The sequence below is a fragment of the Morone saxatilis genome, unplaced genomic scaffold (assembly GCF_004916995.1).
Source record: "Morone saxatilis isolate NCDOM2014 unplaced genomic scaffold, NCSU_SB_2.0 Contig0, whole genome shotgun sequence".
NCBI classification, from domain to species: domain Eukaryota; kingdom Metazoa; phylum Chordata; class Actinopteri; family Moronidae; genus Morone; species Morone saxatilis.
In genome coordinates, this window is record NW_023339650.1 from 15,987,893 (window position 1) to 16,010,009 (window position 22,117).

The following is a 22,117-nucleotide window of genomic DNA, read 5'->3' on the forward strand; positions in this document are numbered from 1 at the left end:
ATCTGCAACTACACAACTAGATGCAACTTAATACTATACGCTTGTCTGTTAATTCCTTAACTCCTTAAAAGTGGATATAGCCATAAGTCAGTAACGATGCCTGTTGCATCCGATCTTGCTACTACTTTCACTTCTAATCTTTTCAATAGTATGAGTGGAATGATTGCTCTTTCCTTTCTGATATTAAATGCAGATTGCAGACTGCAGATTGAAGCGCCTAATAGATTAATTTATTTTTATGTACAGGTTTGGTATCAAATATCTAGAATAATTGTATTTATTTTTTTCTCAGAGATGCATTGTGCTGTTGCGTTGGCTACAAAAGTGCATATAGCTTAAAGACACTTGCCGACTGTATGCAATAATCGACAACAGGAACACTCAAAGAGGAAAATAGTAATTATCATTCACACACAGTAATGTATTGGTTTAAAATGGTCTCAAAATTAATCTTTGTATTTTTAAATAAAATAAAAAGGCCATATGACCTTTTTCTGTCAACTAACACAAGTTAATTTCTGTCTTCATCCCATCAGTCATAGCTCACTTGTGATTAGACCACAGCTCCCAGCGTATCTAAGAGCGCCTTGAGATCCCCTAGAGCTGGATGAAGTTAAGGATGCCTGTGCAGCTCTGTTAAACGGGTGGATAGAAATGTATTTGTCACTGAAATACATTTTCAGAGACATTTTCAGCAGACAGGTACCTCTAAGTATTGGCTAGTATGAATTCTGAGCCTAATTTGTGGAAAACATGCCATTGGCCTTTAGGCCTGATTCAGACCTTAAGTTGAGTCAGTTTTGTGTCACTCATCAACATTTCTAAGCCTAGAGGTCTGTGCATATGTGAGGTGATAAATATGTAAATGAAGGTACATCAGACTTCACATTACAATAAACTGAGTCAGACTAAAACACAATTTTATGCTCAGCACCTCCCATTTCTTGTTGACCAAAATTGATACTAAGAAAGGAAAAACAAACCCTCATAAATAACCTAAACCAGCTCTGGTAAACCGATGAAATATTAAAAGTTCCATATTAGGTTCCATATAAAGACCACGTACGTGGATCATAAATATGGAGGTCACTTTTTCTCCCTCATACACCTGCTAAGTTGAAAAGCCTCGGGATGTTGTTGTGGCTCATTTGCATTTACTCACATTTTGAGCTTGAGCATGACCCGCTCAAAACCTTGGAGGAAATCTTGACCATGCAGCAAGAAGCAGCCAGTTAAAGACAGGGTCTGATATGATGGCCTCCTCCAGGACCATATTTAAAACAGATAGATAAATGAAACCTCTGCAGTAATAATCCTAATGTGATCAACAGTATATGAACTGCGAGTCCTTACGACCAGAAAGCTGTATAATGCGTTTAGCCCTTCTAGTAGAGTGGTTTTATTTATTTGCTCCAGACTGAAATATTTTAAAAACTACTGGATGGATTGCTATGAAGTTTTCATACATTTCAGACATTAATGCTCCCCTTAGGATATTTTTTTCTCATCAGGGCAAAATACCTGCAAAACTAATGACATTCCCATCATCCTCAGCTGTACTTTGTGTCATTGCTTATTAGCAAATGGTAGCATGCTAACATAGTAAAATAAGATGGTGAATATGGGGAACATTTTATGATGTTAGCATGTTGCTCAAAGCGCTGCTGTATTTAAGTGGAGCCTCACAGAGCCGCTAGGATGGTTGTAAACTCTTACTCTTGTATACTATCCTGAGTAATTGGAATGGCACTTGAGAGAAGGTAGATAATAAGTGACTGATAGCCTAACATAAGTAATTCCATGTGTTGTGAATTGTACCTTTTGTCTCATATCAAATTAGTAACTCTGTATGAATTAACTAACGAACTAATGAATAACTACCCTTACTAGTTTTATTTTGTTAATTCCACCCACAATATAAACCCTACAGATCTTTCAGATCATCTGTCACTTGTCCTCTTATGGTTAGATTTAAAACAAAACCTAGTGAAGCTGTATCTCAAAGCTAAACTCTCAAAACACTTGTTTACTTTTAAATCAAGGCTAGGAAATCATTGCTTTTAATTAGATTGTGGCTGCTTCAACACCCTGATTTCTTTTTTGACTGATTTCTATTCCTTTTAGATTTTCATTCTGCATTTTTATCCTCTCTGTCTTTTGTGTAGTACTTTGAATTGGCTTGCCTTGTCCAAAGTTCCAAGGGCACCTTGGTAGCTCAATCTTTGTACATCATCATGCTTTAAAAAACTAAATTGAAGGTTTTTTTAAAAAAACTGAAAGACCTCAAGAAGAGAAAAGTCCATGGTCTTACGTATTAGCATACAGTATTAGTGAACAGAAAAAAAAAACCTTGCATGCTCTGTCAAAATCCAAGCAATTTAACCGGGTTCTCAACTCATGTGAAGTTCCTGTACTAGAACTTCATGCAGTTTAAATTGGACCCAATGTGATTAGCGTATATTGAGTCTTACAAGGCAAACACGGTGGATTCAAATTAATATTGCAAACCTTCCGATTCCCCCTATGACCTAAAGACTGAGAGAGATGAAGACAAATTCAGTGAGGTGGAAAATTATCAAATGCAGATTTTGGAGTGAGGGAAAGTCAAAGAGAAAGTGAGAGTATGAGGGAGAGTATAGAAGTAAGGAAATAGGGAGACAATTTTAGAAAAAAAGGGGGAACTGTCATAGGATTATTTTTTGAGACAAATGGGGAGGCTTACCTAAAGGTGACATCTCTGGAACCCCCGCCAAATACGGTCCATCAAGAAACTTTGGCTCATTATCATTGATGTCCTGGACCTTGACCACGAATTCAGATCTGGGCTCTACAGGTAAATTGGTAAGCCGGTCTACAGCTTGAGCTTGGAGGGTATAATAGGCTTGGGCCTCCCGATCAAGGCGCTTCGTGGCGTGGATGTCTCCTGTGTTTTCATCAATGGTGAAGATAGAGGTGGCGCCCTCACCAGATAACACATACTTCACCTTTCCATCTCCTTTGTCCACATCTGAGTGCAGCTATTGGAAGAAAAAATAACATCATATAAGAAAATAAATATTCTATTGGAGAAAAAAACATTTTAATATTTTAGTGGTGGTTGTAGACTTAATGAAGAATGATTTGAGGGCTGTCTTTTCTGCTCCTCTAACAATTATTAAATAATGATTAGTAAGGTTGATACTTCACATTACCTATGCAGAGATAACAAGCCTAATTGATTAAAATGGAATTAAAATGTGGATGTATTTGAGTACATTTCGTGTGACTCATTTTATTTGACAAAATGTATAAATTATCTCATATTAAATACTACTAAAATATGTAAATGTTGTATGAAATATTCAGTATTTACCCCATGTGAATTTCACTGTCATATCTTTGCTGATATGTACAGCACACACACACACACACACACACACAGACAGACATGACACAAGCAAATACACGTCATGTTTATTGGACAAACATCTGAATCAGATCAAAAGATCAAAACATGAATTAATTAATTATGTTACAAAATCCCATCATGATTTGCATTTTGCTACCAATAATGGCATGAAATGAAATGATGCCACTTACTGTAATGCCACTGTGACTAAATAATGTAATGGTCATTACAAATGATGAAACTACATGTTTTCCATTAAAACCTCTAGCAATGACTAGCTTAACTCACATAAAAAACATACTAAAGCTATTACAAAATGTGTTTGAATCAATAAAACAATGGTTCACCAAATAGATTTTGTTGGCAGATCTGTATTTTGTCTAGAAATATGTCATTTGGAAGTCAAGATAAAATGTTACAAAGATTTAATGCAAAACATTCAAAATGTGGTTCACAAAGCAGCCCTGGGAAATGTTTTATGCAAAAATACTTCTGCCCTAGTGGAGACCCTATACTGTATGTTTGCCGTCTTTGCTAAAATGATAATGACCTCAGATGTAGATTCTTCTTTGCCAATATTGAAGAATCCAATATTCAGATCACCACTTAAACAGCAGTAAGTAAATGCTCTGTTGAGTGAAAGCTGGACTCATTGTTCCATGTTGTGCTTCTTCTCATACATTTTCTGCCTTTTGGATAACAAGGAGCACAGATGGTTTTGTAGATGTGAATGTTCTAAATGACATATCTGTATTACATAACACCTGCATATTAAGGCTCAAATATTTCACAGTTTAACAGTTCCCTTGCATTGCCATTAAGAGCAGCCAAAACACTAAATGTAGCTTAGAGCTCATCCATTATCGTTTTCAAAATGGATTCTACAGGTTTTTGCCTTCCGAGAATCAATAGCAAGAGCTGAGGTCATATTACAAGAGCCATCCTGTAGATCAGTCATTTTTAACTAAAATAAGTAGCACACCAAATAACAGTCAAGTTCATGTCTTCAATTCATCTCAAAATATGTGGGCTAGGTCTACAAAGAAGTCAGACAAGCTACGTTTCTATCATTGAACTACCGTAGTCTCTACAACAACCTGCTTATGGTGGAGTTTTAATTTCAGAAGAACAAGTCATTTTTTGACTTTAAGACCCCTACTCAAAGTACGACTAAAAAAGAAAGAAATCCTTGAACAACTCTAAAAAAAGAACACTTGAAGCTAGTAACCAACCTTGAACAATCCTGTTTGAAGTCAGAGCTGTCTGATGGCCATCAAGCCCTTCATTGTGCAGAACATCAGAGCGATCACACCAACTGCCATATATCTTAGGGGAAGGCCGTTGTTGGTATTCAAAGATGGACACATGGACCATTTTCAACTGTCAGCATTTAGCAGAGTGCATATTTCTGTCTTTTCTCCAACACCTCCAACATGACAAAACACCCCAATTAACAGCAAAGCAGGCAGAGCAAGCTTTTAGTGGATCTTTTTTCAGGGGATGTTTTTCCTGATTCTCAATATTTGGTGTTAAAGTGTACAGAATAAAGCTTCAATTGGACCTGTAATATCTACCCTTCACAGTGTTCTCAGTCTTGCTTTGAGTGTGTTTTGAACCGTGTTGCCTCCAAACCAATAAAATCAGGGCCTGGTGGAGTAGACTGATAGATGTCTCAAGTAAAAATTTCCAGTAGTTGCTTTGACAACTTACTCGCAAGCTAAGCTCTCTCCAAGCCTATTGAACTGAGACAAATAATTACTTTAAAGTATGAAGTACACCGCAATAATAGTAAATACTGGAGCCTTAGAAGGGTTCTTTACTGATTTAATATTGCACTGCTGACACTTGTCTTTATCATTTTAAACTCAGGTGCAAAACACTTCAAGGTATGCTGGATGCCTCATGAAGCCTCGGGACTACATCGTCAGCAAAGAGAGGAGGTGCAATCGTATATAGAGGCTGGTACACTACAGGCCTTCACAGGTCCAAAATTTCCTGTTCAATTCACAAACCCCAAAAAATGTAAATGTACTACCCAGAACTGAACTGGACCTATGTATTATTTGAAGTTGAGATCTAGACCAACCAAGAAATGTTGGATGTAAATCAGCTGGGAGACTCGGTATTCAATCAATAAAGTACACTCCATCAGAACTGCTTGTTGGATCGCTGTGTCCGACCATTTCTGTAACTCTCCGAACCTCAACAATCTAACATTCACATCCACTTTATAGTGGGAGGTGAAATAGGAGTCTTCTCTTTCTTTTTTTTCATTCTTGACAAAAACGATTTCTTTCACTTTTCATGTGAACACAGTGCACTGAATGCTTCCCTTAAATGAAAATTTAAACGATATTTCGTCTTCCCTCCAGGCAGGCTTTTCACTCCACCTTTGTATGTGGTTGTACAGCTATACACGCTTTGGTCACTTCTGACAACACGTCTTATGAAATAGGTTTGAACGAGCATAACCCAACGTTATCAGATAAACTTTACTCTATGGCTGTACCTTGAGATGTTCAAAAACAAAAAACAAAATTGAAAACGCAAAATCTTATCCAAGAATTATCTTATATACAAACCCACACATTGGTTTATGACAGGATCTTATGAAAAAACATTTTGGTACAAATAAATAAATCAATTCAAATGGTGCAACTGCCACACTGTCACTCCTTACAAATGAGCAAACTACTAATTTCCCAATTAAACACCTGACAATAACTAGTCTCATCTCACCCAACCTCAGTTGAAGTTAAATGTATTTTATGCTTTTGTATGGATAAAACAATGATGATTCACTAAAAGTTTTGTATTTCTTTCATTAAAAAATTAAATATAAATGATTCCCTAGAAAGCAATGATTTTCTACCTTTTGCCAAAATATTAGGCAAATGCAACTCTAAGTATCGAGAATGAATCAAGAATCTCCTTGTCAGCACCCTTGTCAGACTGGTCTGTTTCCTCAAGGAACACGAGGCACTGTTCCTGAACTCCGAGTGAAACCGAATAGGTGTGTTACCTATGACAGCCAGAGACTTTTGCATCTCAAGGTGAATCCCCTCCAACCCCAAGCACCGCACAACTGTGGTGCTTTTTAACTACCTCAGTATCCTCAGCCAGGGAGATGAATAAGGTTAGAATGAGTCATCTTTCTCTTGAATGCCGTGACATTTGGGAGATCTTTGCTCTATTCCAACCATTGTATGACACCCAGGTGAGGTTAGCAGTTAACTATCGCTGGTTAAAACAGTCAGGACAAAGGCCTGCCCTCACTCTTCTAGAGTCGTCTGATGGTTTGTCAGAACCTCTTTGATACTACATGATTTTTAATATCCCTATCACACCTGACCCAGTGCTGAAATGCACAAATGTATAGCTAATGTATTACTCAGACACAGTTTATAGAGAAGATTATATTTGAGCAATTTAATTATTTTTTATTGTTCTGATTAGTTTTTATTGTCAAAACAGAACAAATGAATGAGTATGTGCACATTGTGTAAAGTGCTTTTCAATTAAGTACTGGCCTCTCTTGTTGTTTATTGTGTAGCGCAATGAAAAAGGCCTATTGTACAACATTTCTTTTTATATTACAATGTACTAACACAGGATTGTTGTTGAAACTCTTCCTTCAATTTATCTGTAAATGTCAACATCTCATTATGGGATAAATAACAATGGTATTTCAGGTTCCAAGCCAGCGCTGCAGGGGTAGAGAATGATTAGGTCAATATTATATTGGTGGCACTGAAGGAGTACATGCTGAACAGAGGATACAACACCAAGGGTCTTTTATTAATGGAATCTATCAGCCTGCTGATGGATGCTGCGTTAGGGGCATGATGATTGCATTGGTTGTGTCCTCAAGCCTCAGCATGCATATGCCGCCTCTCTTATGGAGCTTGCCGTGTTTATTCACCATCTCCTGCTGTCAGGAGCAAACTTGAGGTAAATTGTCAGTCGTGGAGAGTCAACATTTAATCTTGAGGAAGCCATCCGTGGCAGTTTGTTTCCGGTAAATGCCATGGACAAGAAGGACAAAACTGACAGGCCACAAAGCATGCAAGCCGGGTCAAGGGTCAAGCACACTATGTGGTCTTTTCAGTGAACTGTTTAGCTTGCTCCATTTCCCACTCTCTGCCTGGCACTAGGATACACAACAATGCGACAACCAGCTCCACATATCCCATCTCTAAATCTTATCAACAGTGAGGACTACATAAAATATGTATGGCTTGGCAGGGCTTATTAAAAGTATACCCTGGTCAAATACTTTTCTCTCTCATTAATCTAACCCATTTTAAAACCGTCACTGCTGATTTTCAGGTGGTATTTGAAGTTTCAACTCTTATTACTTTTACTGAGCACCATAGTTGCTTCACTTGCAGAAATGTAAAGACTCCTCTATAATTCTTTTCTTTGCTTCCCTTGAGCTGAGTGTAACACAGCATGCAGCACAGCAGTGTAGCTCAAAGGCACTCCCAGGGATTGTGAAGGAGGGGTGGGATCTGAACACGAACCCTTCTGAAATCAGAGCTGACACTTATCATCACTTTGTATGCAAGCAGTTCTCCAGGGACCCGCCTGTTAGCTTTGTGTTTGCTTGTTTACCTTGTAGCAAGGGAGAAGGGTAGAAAGCACAAAAGAACCCTTAACAACCCACTGATACATGTTTGTCCTATCACTAGAACTACTGCACATTGTGTTCTAAATTGTTCTAGCGTTTGAATTTTCATTTTTGCCATTCTTTGCTACATGAAAACTCACGTTGGGGTGTGTAATTCTATTTTGTTCCTTGTTACGCCCATTTGGCTTGGCTCTGTACAACACTACAAGTAGGAAACTATAGAAGCCTCAAATAAAACTAAAAATAACTAAAAATAAAAATGCTCAAACCCCAAGATGCATGTTTCAAGCTTTGTATTTGCGTCTCTCTTGAGGAGAGTACAAATTCAATTCAATGGTCTGTGCACAATCCAAAATGGATACAAACATCCATACCTACAGGCAACCTGTGAGCAATACTGGATCCAGTACACAAAAACAGCCTCTGCTGCTGCTCAAGAGCCCTTAATCAACAGTCGCCCTCAAGATATTTCACAGAGCAGCTTGAACGACGGGGCTTAACAGGGTCTGTACGAGCAAGGTAGTACAGCATGTTTCACAAGCAACCCAAAAATAAAATGTGAAACATTGACGACGTCACACTCTGACAATTGTTTCCTGTTGAGATTTTGATGTTGCACAAGAAACCTGCACTAAAAAGAACCCTTCCCACACTGTAAATCATGCACTGTATACCACTGTGATCATGAATTTAATTGCTATTGGATAAAGGTTATTACAGGACACTTAATACGTGCCATCTGTAGAAGTTCAGACTCATTAAATAAAACCTATACGAGGCTCAAATAAAGAAGGACAGCAGACAGGCAAGAAGGGTCATTCTGCTACAAAAAAGAACTAAAAATGCAGACGGGGGCTTCAGTGCAGCTGTCACTGACATGAGCTCTCGACATGCTTGGCTTTTCATCTATTCACTCGGCCATGTTCTGGTGAGTAGCCATGGTACTGTGCTCTGAGAGAGGCTCAGCTGCTTCTCTTTCATTTCAAGTTGGGAGGTGGGGAATTAACCATCACCATGGAGAAACTGTTAGCTATCACACAGTGGTGTACGAATGCATGGGATCTGTACACATAGGCTTAACCTATTGTCCGTAAAATTAATAAATTATGTCACTTTTTTACATTGTATTACATTATTTTATCATTATATTAAGCCTGGTCCCTTCCCCCTTATCTTTTATATACTTCATGTTCTACATAATGCTTTTGACAGTGTGTGTGGGTTATCTGATTTCATTAGTCTGTAAAGAATTCTGATAATATGATATCATTACTTTGACAGTAATGATAATCTTTCAGAATAATCATACTGTACATGTATGCACACACATCTATGCATCTAAACACAAAAAACTATTATGATTACAAGAAATGTATTTGTTTGGATTAGTGCCATAGGAGTCATTGAGATGAGGCAGATTCCAGCATTAACACATGCTGTTTATAGAAAGCATAAACCTATCCACAATTTGAGAGGCAATTTAAGACATTTGCTGAAACACAGATATTTCCAGCAAAGTGCACTTACTCTCCAAGAAAGCCGCATATACTTTTTGAGCAGCTGTATTGTTTTCTGACCCATTTGCAGTTAATGAGTCTGTTTTTCCCCCCCATAATAACTGTAAGTTATTTACTTTGCCAGATGGAAACATTTTCAAGAACACAGATATTCAATGTGGATGGAGAAGAGATTTTACTTTTTATGTACTTTTTATTTTTTTATATGTGTCATTTTTTAACATATTCTGGAGGCTCCTGTCATTTGAGATGGAGTGTGGCATTCTGCTATACTAAGTGGGCTATTACACTTAACTATAAAGCAAATATGGCATGTAGATAGATATCTTACAACGGATAGTTAAAAGGTTGATAATATAGTGTTTATTTCTGCCGTAACATGGTGATTCACCATTCAGAGATTCCAGCTCACACAGACTTTTAATAGCATCAGTTGAAACATAAGTTAAAGTAGTTTAACTGTCACTTTAAAGAGTAATAAATAGCCAGATTCTTATTAAATAGAGCAACAAACTTTATGGTACTTTATTAAACACTGTAGACAACTGAAAATTAATTTAAATGTGAATATTTTGCATGTGAAATACAGCAGTTGCAGTTTAAGTTTAAAACTTAAAGGTCCAATCTGATGTAGTGGCATCTAGCGGTGTAGTTGCTGGTTGCAACACCCGAGCTTCACCCCACTTTCCAAGCATGTATAGGAGAAACTACAGTGGCTGTGAAACTCCCGAAAAACATGAAAGCCCCTATCTACAGCCAGTGTTTGGTTTGTCTGTTTTAGGCTATTGTAGAAACATGGCAGTTGAACATGGCTTGGAAGGTGATTAAACACTAATGAAAACATATCTATGAATATTATATTCCATTTCTACTGTTAGATCCTCCTAATACACACTGGACCTTTAAAAGAGTTGTAGGTTAAATTTGGACCGTAAGAACTAAAAGTGGTTGAAATCAGTTTAATCGTTGAGGGGATTTTAAATTTTGAGTTTAAGCCCTATAGGCAGTTGAATTGCCTGTTAAAGTGTAAGAAACTAAAGTTTAACTGTCTGGTGAAGGTAAAGTGGTAGAAAAAGTTGAAGTGTGCGCACTGCAAACAGTTCTGTCACTGACAACATAAACTGTTCGCAGTGACAGAAGATAAATTATAACTTAGTAGTTGAAGTGCCACTTTAAAGAGAAGAAAGCAACACATTTTTTGTAATTTATAGAACAAAATTAAAAAAGGAGAAATTATATTTTCTGTACAGAATGAGCTGATTCAAGCTAAATTTACAAAGGCACTTTAATAGACTGTTAAATCTATACAAAAAGGCGTGTGTGATGGCTTGACAGTCGGTACAAAGCAAGTGCAGATAGCTTTTTTTAGAGGATAAATATGAAAATGCAGAGAGGCAGTTTTCAGCAGGGATAAGGCAGGGTTCACTGCTCTCTCTCTGATGTGCCGACTGTTCACATAAGAGAATCGGCTTTCAATCAAAGTCAGAAATGATTTTTGAGAATTCTGACTGCCATTTATACACTTTGTCTCCATCAGACAGCGGCAGCTCATATCTGCACCTGCCGGCTGAGTCATAACACCAGATAGAGATAATGGCTCTGTTTCCATGTGGGTAAAATTAATTTGGATTTTCAAAGGAATGGGCTTTAACAAATTCAGTCAAGATCTCAAAGGCAAAAAAAAATAAAAATACACACAATTTTTACATCCAAGTTCTCATCTGAGCATTTATTAAATTAATCATTCATGTTCCTGACAGTACTTTCACATTAAGTCAAAAACTAACATAAATGTGGGTGTCAGTACATTTATTCATACACTGGGCTGTGCTTAATATAACCCTGAAACATAATGCACTCAGCATGTGGTGCACAAGAGGATCTGACAGAAAACAAAGGAGCAGCCTGTGTGTTGTGTCGGTGAAAGTTACTGTACAGGCACAAATAATCAGGCCATTCAAGTCCAAACCACATCTCACTTTTTATAAGAAATAACTGATAGCATATTGATTAAAGATTATTGGCAGTGAATGCCCACACAGACAGTTTTATATGGCAAGCCCTTTTATCATTTTGCATCGCATTTATAAGTAGTCAAAACTAATATTTAATTACTTTAATTCAAGATATCTCAAATTCATTCTGTCTAGTAAGATTGAACCATTGAGTTAGATGGAGAATATAATTAGTGACATCTACAGTAGATATGATAACCAATTTTTTTTACTTATCATAATGTCTCTAATTTGATTCTCCACACAACTCAATGGTTCATTCTTACAACTCAAAATGTAATTAGAGATATCTCAAATTAAAAGTTTTGACTACTCATGAATGCATTGTGTATATCTGGAATGTAAATCCTATCAGTATAATAAGTCATAAAGAAGTGTGATGATTTCTGTGACGTCATTGTAGGCATATTTAATTTAATAGTTTAAAACTAGAAGATATCTTGAATTGTTGTCCTTACTACCCAGAATGCAGCGGCAGATATATGTAATTATAATTTCAGCTGGTCAGATTGTAATTATGGCTAGTCAAATTGCATTCATAGAAGTCCAATATGTAATTAGAGATGGTCAAGTGAAACCTATTGATGGTTAAAAGGGCTTAACAGTGAAAGAAAGCTGATAGCCTATCCACCATGGTATCAGAAATGGTCAAATTAATTTTTCTGATATTGAGTAGAAGTACTAAGCAGCTATATCAGTGCCAACATGAATGCTACATTGCTACAAATAGTGTAGTCTTTCTGCACCTCTAAAAATGCAACATATACAGACAGATAACTGCACACAAATCGTTTAACAGCAAAAGATACAGAATCTATCAAACAAAAGGTGCTCATCTACTGCCCAACACGAGCATTTAAATACATTTCAAATGACAAAAATGTTCCTAATTCACTGTAGCACAATACGGCCGTGTTTGGAGTAGCCCTTGACACACACATGTTAATTAAAGACATGCAGGAGTGCTTTCCAGGCCTTTCAATCTGGTGCCCCGCTGCCTTTTCTGGTTTGCCAGTCTTGCCACCATGCCGATTTGTCATCCACATCAATGAAAGTAATCAAGCTAGCAATCAGGGCAAGCTTTCACTTTATTTTTTTATTTTGTTTCTGTGTGTGTATATGTGTGTGGCATCCAGCTGCCCTCATCACAGAGATGCCCATAAATGGAAGACAGGAATAGGCATCCCTTTCAAAGTATTATGGGTGAGGGAATCAAAGCTCTTGTGTCACAAAAAGACTCCTTAGATCCTATCGTTGTGATGACTGTTTTTTTTTTTTCATGTGCAAGTGAGTACAGGCTAGAACTGACAGGCTATTGATGGACAAATCTAAATGAAAAAATTGAACAGAGAGGAGGAAACTGTATTTCCATTTAAGGTTTATATAAGAAATCATGTTTGCAGGCTGGATCTACAGTAACAGCTGTTACTCCTTGTCTGCAGGTGAACATGCAGAAAAATAAGACACAAAACTGGACACACAGGGAGAAAAAGAAAAAATACTATTGAACATGAGGTTAAAGTTTGTCAATGTGAGTGTAGCAGCTATTTACTGTAAGATGCTGAAAAAGCAATCTGCATTTAACCTTTCAGTCTTAGGCCAAAACCTTATACTACTTCCATTTTTCAGCTTCTAAAAGCTTGTCATTAGCTTCAAAAATGGATGTATTGTACCTTTTCTTTTTCAGAATAACAAGGGCTATTTGAAATTAGGATTTATTTGATGTGAGTAGTTGCATTCACTATTTATGAAGGATTATATGTACATGTAAAATTTAAGTTCAATCAGCAATACAACTAATCTATAGTCTAGTCATATTTTTGGTAAAAAATAGAGGAACTATGGGATTAAACAGCCTCATATTTAACACATTCAGCTAAAAAATTAAATACTAAAAGTAAAACAACAAAGATATATTTAAAGTAACTTTTACTCATGTCACAAATATCTGTCCGACTTCATAACCAATCATAACCAATATATAACACAGGCAACTAACCAGTGAACTCCTATGACATGTGAGCAGCACAGGAGTGGTTACAAGCAGGCGTAATAGCTCATTTTGCTTATGAGGACTGTGGCTATTGTTATGTAGATTGACTGTGAGACAGACCAATTTGTGTGCAAACCTTCTACTTAAACTGTGGATGGGACGCTGGCGTTCTGCTGAACTGATGGGCTTAAAATTAAATCTTAGAATTTAAAATTTGAATTATTTGGAAAGTAGGCTACTAAAACAGTAGAAACTTGCTTAGGTGACATTGCTACGGGCATGTATGTCACACAATGACAAAACTACATAATGTTGTAAATGTTGCTGCTATAGGGAGTGCAGGACATACAGTACAGTATACAAGGCTACAGTGGGCTATAAATATCACCTGACATACTGTCCTGAACCTCTGGTCCCAGGCTTCAACTCTGGCTCATCCAGAGTTACAACCCACTGAAAACACTAAAAGCACTGTTTCTGTAAAATTCCTACTGACTGTGGGCCCATACCATAGACATTTGTCCTAAAGGTATTACAGTTTGGTGAATTACATATTGTTAGGATTTCCTCTTGAAATGTAAAGTTGAGTATCAGTCTATAACATCTGCACAGCACTTTGCACAAATTATACATTTCCAAAACTCCTAGAATAAAACACTGAATTTATGCACTTATAGGATGTGTTTCAGTAGAATTTAATGCAAAACAAAACTAAAATAAAAGACAAAACTGGGTCAAGCTCTAACCATTTATTCAATATGTAGCCAAGATTCAATATTCAAATGTTTTATTTGTGACGTGTTCATTTAAATTGGTGGCTGAGCTGAAAAGGCACACATGCAATAAAGAATACTAATTAAATTGAGAGTAAAAATAAAGTAAATAAATAAGTAAAACACGGAAAGTGTTCACTGTACTAAAGTGGATATTTAAGGTAGGAGTAGGTGGGGTGTGCAATTAAGTTTCTGTATACAATTAGCAAACATCTAATAGTTTTTCTCATTTTGAAAGTTAAAAGGCTGATAACAAATAAAAAAAAACATAACCTTTATAATTTTAAATATATAATAAAAAACTCTGATAGACAAGGTGAAAGTGAAAAACATAATGAAAAGCCTAGAATCCTTATACATACAGAAGTTGTGTCTCTTTTAAGTGAAAACAAGGCAAGAAGCCAAGGTCCTATTGAGGGAAGTTACAAAAAGACATTAAATTAAATGAAATTTCATTTTGTGTCTCTTTTTGTGCCTGCCTGTTGTGACCGCTTACATTATATTCTAAACAGACCCAACTAACTCTTCTTCCCGCCATTATGAATCGCTTTGGATTGATTCTTTCCTGTGTCCTATTAAGCTTAAGTGTCTGTTAAAAAAAATGCTGCAATTGCTTTAGTGCAACCTTTGTCATTTGAGGCTACTAAAAATTTCTATAATCAGATCAAATTCTAGCCAGAAAGTGAGAAATAATACCAAAGAACAAGGAGGTTAAGAAACAAATAAAACACTTTTACACGAGTGTGTGTGTGTGTGCTGTCACAGAGTAAAGTTGACTTTATTTTCCCATAGAAACATATTTTCAATCACTTATTGTGAATATAATAGGAAAAAGTGAAGATGTTCAGCACTTAATGAATCAACACAGCTCTACTATGACTTACTAATACACACTGTTTTGCCTATTATGTTTTTATCAGATTATGCCAGCTGTGTAAGGTGAAACCTCTAACACTTCCTCCTTGTGATTAGTCGGCCCACACAAACAGCAGTCCACTTCGTATGGTTGCATCTTTAAAGTTAATATGCTCTACAACTTTCGAAAGTGCTCCATTCTGCCAACTAAAATGACAGCCTTTTCCAAAGTGGCTCCTTTCCATCTGTCTTGCAGCCGCTCCCCATTGGCTGTCATAAGAAAAAAGGCCCTGGCACTTTGTTAAAACTGGAGGCTAAAATGAGGAAGGTATTTCTATTGTACCATAGCGGAATTCACTATACTTTATCGGTAAAGATGACAGTATAACAACTGCAGTTGTAACAGCCTTGTAACAACTTTTTGGTCATGTAGAAGTATAATGTGAGAGGTAACTGAATCTGTCTTCAGGTCATCTAAGAGGCTTCATCAGTCATAATGACTGATAATCACAGGGAGTTCCCAGACATTTAAACCCGGGCAGGTGCTTTGGGATCATTAAGATCACACGTGAGGTCGCATGGCACTCATGAGAGTCGTCAGAGTCACGTTAATTAAACTATGAAGTGATGTGCAACTGCCTGGGAAGGTATTGCGGGACAGCACTTCCAGGGGCATCTCTAAAGAAATATTCATTGGGGTGTCAAGAGGGTAGCATGGAGGCTATGAGGTGTGGCAGAAATATATGATTTAATCGCAGACAATCACACATATCTATATTTGCTTGGAAAAGCCCCCAAATGAAGATATTTTAACTCAAAAGCATTACATTGTGGCACATTAGTAAAGCACTTGACATTTTGAATTTGAACTTGACATGTTTCAAATGTGGCTAAATGTTATTTTCAAAATTAATCTAAATGAATGTGTTGAATTTTATAGCATTTGACAACTTGGGTGTCAAGGCATTTTTTAGAGGAGGCAGCTGCCATCCCATGCCACAGCTCTAAATCCATCCTTGGGCACTTCAAGTAATTGATAATTGCAGTACTCTGATCCAGACTGAAATATCTCAACAACCATCAGAAGAATAACCATGCCATTGTGTGCAGACATTCATGGTCCCTAGAAGAAGAAATATTATATTTATTGTTATAGTTATCAATCCTGGTGTGGATGTAGAGCAAAACTCACTTGACATATAGATATATTCATTAATCCTTATATTTACTCTATGTGGCGCAATATGCAATCTAATCTCAATCATACCACACTGATGTATTTGCTATCCTTTATGCAACGCTGTCCATCTGTGTAGCAGCTTTATGTCTTTATGGAACATAGTTAACAGATATACAGCGGGTTTAGCATTGTAATTTAACTGTGGAAAATGAAATATCAGAACATATTCCATTTGTGTGTCCACATGTCCAAACAAATAATCTTCAAAGAAAATCTACATGCAAGAAGTTATTTATACGAAAAAAGAAATTATAGCTGTTTTCATGTCATTGATACATCTTTTTAATGCTTGTGGAAGAATAATTGTGTCCATGTTTGTCTACTCTTGCTTTTCACATGCACTCAAGCTCAGCGAAGGGTTTCGATGGTGTTTGACACACATTATTTTGATTAAAAACCTGTTCAGTGAAGAGTACTCATCGCTCCGAGCACTCTGGCCGCCTGATGACAGTGACATCAATAATCTCTTCTCAGGCGCAAGTCACCTACAATACATGGATGAAGATGACCGACAAGGACAATGAACAATCCAAATATTGGAGATGTGGATCAGGAGAACGATAACAACCTTATTATTGCCCATAAATCACATCGTTTCAAGAACTGGAGACTGACATTATTTAACCATTTAGGACTCAAAAATACAAAAACTGGGCTTGTTTCTGGGCCCTTGTGTTGGCCTAGGAGTTTTGGACATTGTCCATGTTGTTCCAAAGAGCGTATGTCATCTCCCTTCTCTCTCTCTCCCCTCATTTCATGTCAGCTCTTAGCTGACTACTCTCCATAAAGGCAAAAAAAAAAGCCCAAATAAATGCTTCAAAGCTATTAAAAAGATCAGATTGATATTTGGCCTCCTAGACTAAAATCTGCATTAACTTGCCAGTTTTGAAGCATCCATTAACAAACAATTAAAAGGACAAAATTAATGGAAGTAACCTTTCTGAAAAGAGCAAAATCTTACTTTTATGTCAGATGATGCTACAAATCCATTTCTAAAAGGTACCCTAATTTTAACCAAACTGTTTTAGCTACCGGTTTCTGTTATACCGAACCTATTTTAACCTTTATAACCATTTTAATAACTAGAAACATGGTCTTCTCATAAAACAGGGTTGTGTGTGCAATATAGAGATGCAAAAATTTTTTTAAAGCGGTGCTACGTGACCAAAGAAAACAGAGAAAAAGGTGTTGTGGTATTCCCCTTTGCTCAAAAGGTATAAATCCAAGCAGGATTTTCAAGCAGGAAATAAAAACGATGAAAAATGGCGACCATTTCCTAATATGACAGCTAACCAGTATACAAGAATTGATAAGTAATAGGCAATGCAGTGAGATAATCTTGATTCATATTTGATCAGAACTGCGTTTCATGACCCCCATAGTTTCAAAGCTCAGCTCATTTTGGTACTCTATCCTTCTTTTCAAAATATTGCAGGTCATTTTTATTTTAGTTTTTATTTCAAAATGTCAATTTTTGAAAAGCCTGTTATACAATATACAAATACAAATTTTTCCCCAGTGACTGTTTTTGTCTATCAATAAAGAATTATTTAATATTATATAATTATTATTCATTTAATATTGCCTTATTAATTTATTTAATGTTAAATGCTGTGGGTCCCCATACACTTTTTCGACAACTTCTCAACAACTACTGCTAATATATTAATGATATATTATTAAAATAACACATTCTGATGTTGGACCAATACCAAACAAACCTGTAAAAACCATTGCATCATTCATTTACTTTCCAAGGAAAGAACTATTGTGTTAGTCATTCATTTCATGTTCATCGCTGTGCGGTAACTGAAGGAAAACACACAATAATTCTAATGCTGGATCACAAGTACACATCAAAACAGAGAAGAAAACTCATAAGTCTGATGCAATCATAACTCTGATGCAATCTTTTTTATTCTCAATTCTATGGGTCAACATGCAACACATCTTTTACAGAATATTTCACCAGAAATATCAACGTGCAGCTTTCCCTTCCAGAGCCCCACTTTGTCACTGGAGTGTAACAAGTCCTCAGTAGTGATGCGATGGAATGGGGAGGGGCACAACGTTTGGATGAGCAGGACGTGAAGTGAAAGGGCAGGCCTCTTCAGTGGTGGGAATAAATACTGTCGTCACCAGTGGGAAATGATCCATTTGTTTAATGTGCCATTTCCGAAGTGGAACCCTTGTAATCCTACAGACATGGCAACCTCACCGTGTATATCACCCCTCTGGAATTTGATCAGAGCTAAAACTGTTTACCAATGTTTGGAGCCTGACATTTATTGAAAGTGGCCTTTAGTAAAAGTCATAGCTAAAGCGTGAAGAGGTTTTCTGATGAGCCTGTGAAGTTTCTCCGTCTTCTGGGCCAATAAGACAGAAACTGGTGCGTTAATAGAGCAATATATCAGCCACATCAGCTAAGAAACAAGTACCATCACAGGGCTCAACTTTCAAACACTTATATCTGTATTTACTTAGACGTGCAAATCAACAGAGTGGCAAACTTAGAATCAACTGAAGCAGCTACTTAAGGCTTAGGATTGCATTAAGACACAAGACCACAAGTGCTTGCTTGTGGAAGATAAAAACAATACATTGAGGTGTTTGTGTGCATCTGTGCGATCCTTTGTGTGTTCTTTGGCATGGCTGTGTTGGTCAGGTGATAGGTCTACCACTTTGTTCCACACTAAAATATGATGGATTACTACAAAATTTTCATTCAACACTCATGGTCCCCAGAGGAAGAATCCTGACTTTGGTGATCCCCTGACTTTTCATTTAGCACCAGCATGAGGCTGATTATTTTTTCTGTTTCAAAAAATCATGACAACTATTGGACAAATTGCATTGAAATTTGGTAGAAACATTCATGTTGAATTGTAATAACTTGGATCCCTTAACATTTCATGTAGAGTACTCATCAGGTAAAAATTGAAGTGGGTCTAATTTGGTTTGTGACAAAACAATTGCAGCCATGCTTTTGTTATGTTTTGTGCTAATTAGCAAATGTTAGCATGGTAACACTCTGTAATGTGACAGTAAGCACATTATACCTGCTTAATATAAAAATCTTGTCATTGTCATTGTGAGCAAGTTGGCATGCAAACCCCACTATGCCTGTTGCATTCATGTCACACCAGACTCTCTGCATTCATGTCAACTTCCAGGTTGTAATTACAACTGGGAAAGTTTATGAAACGTCTGATATATCCAACTTGCTAATATGAAAAAACATGAAACCAAAACAAATATGGATGCCTGACAAAAAGCCAAAGCTGTCGTTCAATGTAATAAGGCCCAAATTTAATGTAATTTTCAGTGCACAGTATTTTAATCTTCACTTACTCTGTAATATTAGAACTGTCTTGATGACGTGAATGCTTACCAGTTATGTTTGAAAAAATAAAATGGAGATAAAGTTGAAAATTTGGCAACTTCTTTTGTAGGAAGCGCCGAGGCATCCTGGACATTTAAGTATGTTTTCTTGTGTGAGTAAATGTGGTATTATGGACTACTGTGTTCCATCTATTGCTCACATGACATTTGGGAATCTCGCTGTCAAGAACAAGTCAACTTTGATTTTGCCTGCCGCTTGTGGGAAGCCAATGTGTTGTTTCTGTCGCCATGCCATTTCCTTAAGTACCCCAGACAGCACAAGAGTGAGCATGACATCTCTGCTGTATGTGCCACCGTCTGCTGAAAAGACCCTGAGGCCAAGAGATGAAGAGTCAGCTAAAGTTTGGCCAACGCTGGGATGTCATGACTCCTCGTGGTCCCTGAATCTAAATCAAACCAGACCTGCACGACTTGGCAAAATGTACCTACTTTTCTCCCGGTTATTTATCTGAAACAAGGTAAATGAATGGTTTACAGTAACTATCTGAATGGATTTTTCGCCATTATAGTGAAATAAAACTTTTTATTGACAAGAGCAACGTCAGTGCAATCTTTGTAAAACTTCAAGACCTCCTAACCACTGTGGGGGTGCTCATTGTGCTTTTCTACCAACCATCACTGACTTGTATTCAAACACAAGAAGACTTTTTCTATTCATTTTAATCTAAACCCAGCAATTGTGCTTAAATTAGACTTTTTTTTATTATTTACTTCCAGTATACACAACCTGGATTTATCTCATTATCACTATTATTTATTATTATTATTATTATTATTATTATTATTATTATTATTTTCATTAAATGCAATTATAAAATGTCTAAAAAATGATATTTATATACTAATTTCAACAAATGTACAGTGGAATTACGTAAAAAAGATAATATTTACAACAGTTTATGACTAGAAACCATGGTAATATTGAGTGATGCTGTACTTAGTTTTAGCATTAGAGCTACACACATAAATCAGCCCAGAAATATTGAAGATATATCAGTAATACTGTATGACGGCCAATGAGTAACAAGAAATGACCAACCCTATCTCCTAGAAATTACATTTATATAGTCCAGAATTGTTTTCCCAATAACGCTATGATAAAAAACATAACTCTTTGGACTCGTAAGGAGGGTGTACAAAGCGTCAGACTTTGACATCAGAGTTCGGGGTCCACGCTCAGACTCCCAATTGTGATTAAGTTTACGCAGAAAAAGCACTTCGGTTAAGGTTAGGGAAATATGACCATGGGGAATGAATGAAAGCTGTAGTTACATTTATTTTTTCAACTTGAAAATATCCTGCTTGTATTTTGGTTACAATATTTATACAACACAATAAAACAAATATAAGGGACCTGCATCAGTATTATTGTTTGATATGTGTTTATGTCAATACTATTGATGATTTGATGGTGATTTTATTTTTTAAAAACTCCTGAATATCGATATCGGTAATGGCCTCAAAAATGAACTATTGCTATATGCTATATTCAGCATTCACACATATTTCAAACAGTTGGCACACATTGGTAAACAATGTTTTTTAAAACAACTATTAAAAAGTCATTACATTGTTTGGGGTGTTCATTTTACATGATTCTGTTTAATTAGCCTTCTGAAACCCTGAGTAAAAAAATATGATGATTACATTTGAGAACTCCACCATAAACAGGTCATCTGCTGAGGGAGATTTTTCTGTCACTAACAACCTGGAAGGAAGTCACCTGAAAGGGTCTGATTCTGAAAACCACAGTGCACCCTGGGAATTGACTTAACACACTATCAAGTGCTAAAGATAGCTCAATCATATTGTCAACTGTATATCACAACTTAACTTGTGGATGATTTCAGCATATTGTTATCTAGTAAGATAGATTCAGTGTGGCTGCTATAAGTTAAATAAATGTGTTAATTTATGTTATTTAGTCAATATAGTGGTTAGACAAAAGCATATGTTCATAAGTCTATCATGCATTATTAATGTTCAGTGCTGTTAATTTAGTTTTTCTATTTAATCCCAGCTGGCCTCGTCTTATTCTACTTCACTTCACATGTTTTCCTACATTTCCCAAAACGCACAAACAACATACCTGAAGCTGTTGTATGTGTAGGCGGAGAGATTGTATAGTGATACAATCTCTTCCTTTTATTTTTGCCTGTAGGTGTGAAGTTCTCTTAACATTTACCGTTCGTGTTTTAGACCTTTTCAAAAAAAAAAAGAAATCTGTAAATTAAATCTACTGTAGACTTTAAAAGTTAAGGTGGTGTTTTTTTTTGTTGCATTAAATCCTGTCAGCATTAATAT

General features: G+C 36.5%; 1 protein-coding gene across 3 annotated transcripts in view; it reads right to left on the minus strand.

Moving 5' to 3' along the window:
- The window catches only part of LOC118321130 (cadherin-7-like), an 87,099-nt gene that overhangs the window by 50,098 nt on the left and 14,884 nt on the right, over positions 1–22,117 (minus strand). For all 3 annotated transcript variants that reach the window (XM_035652353.1, XM_035652337.1, XM_035652344.1), the window contains exon 2: positions 2,723–3,017. In XM_035652353.1, coding sequence (XP_035508246.1) covers positions 2,723–3,017 — 295 coding nt within the window. The remainder of the gene's footprint in view (positions 1–2,722; positions 3,018–22,117) is intronic.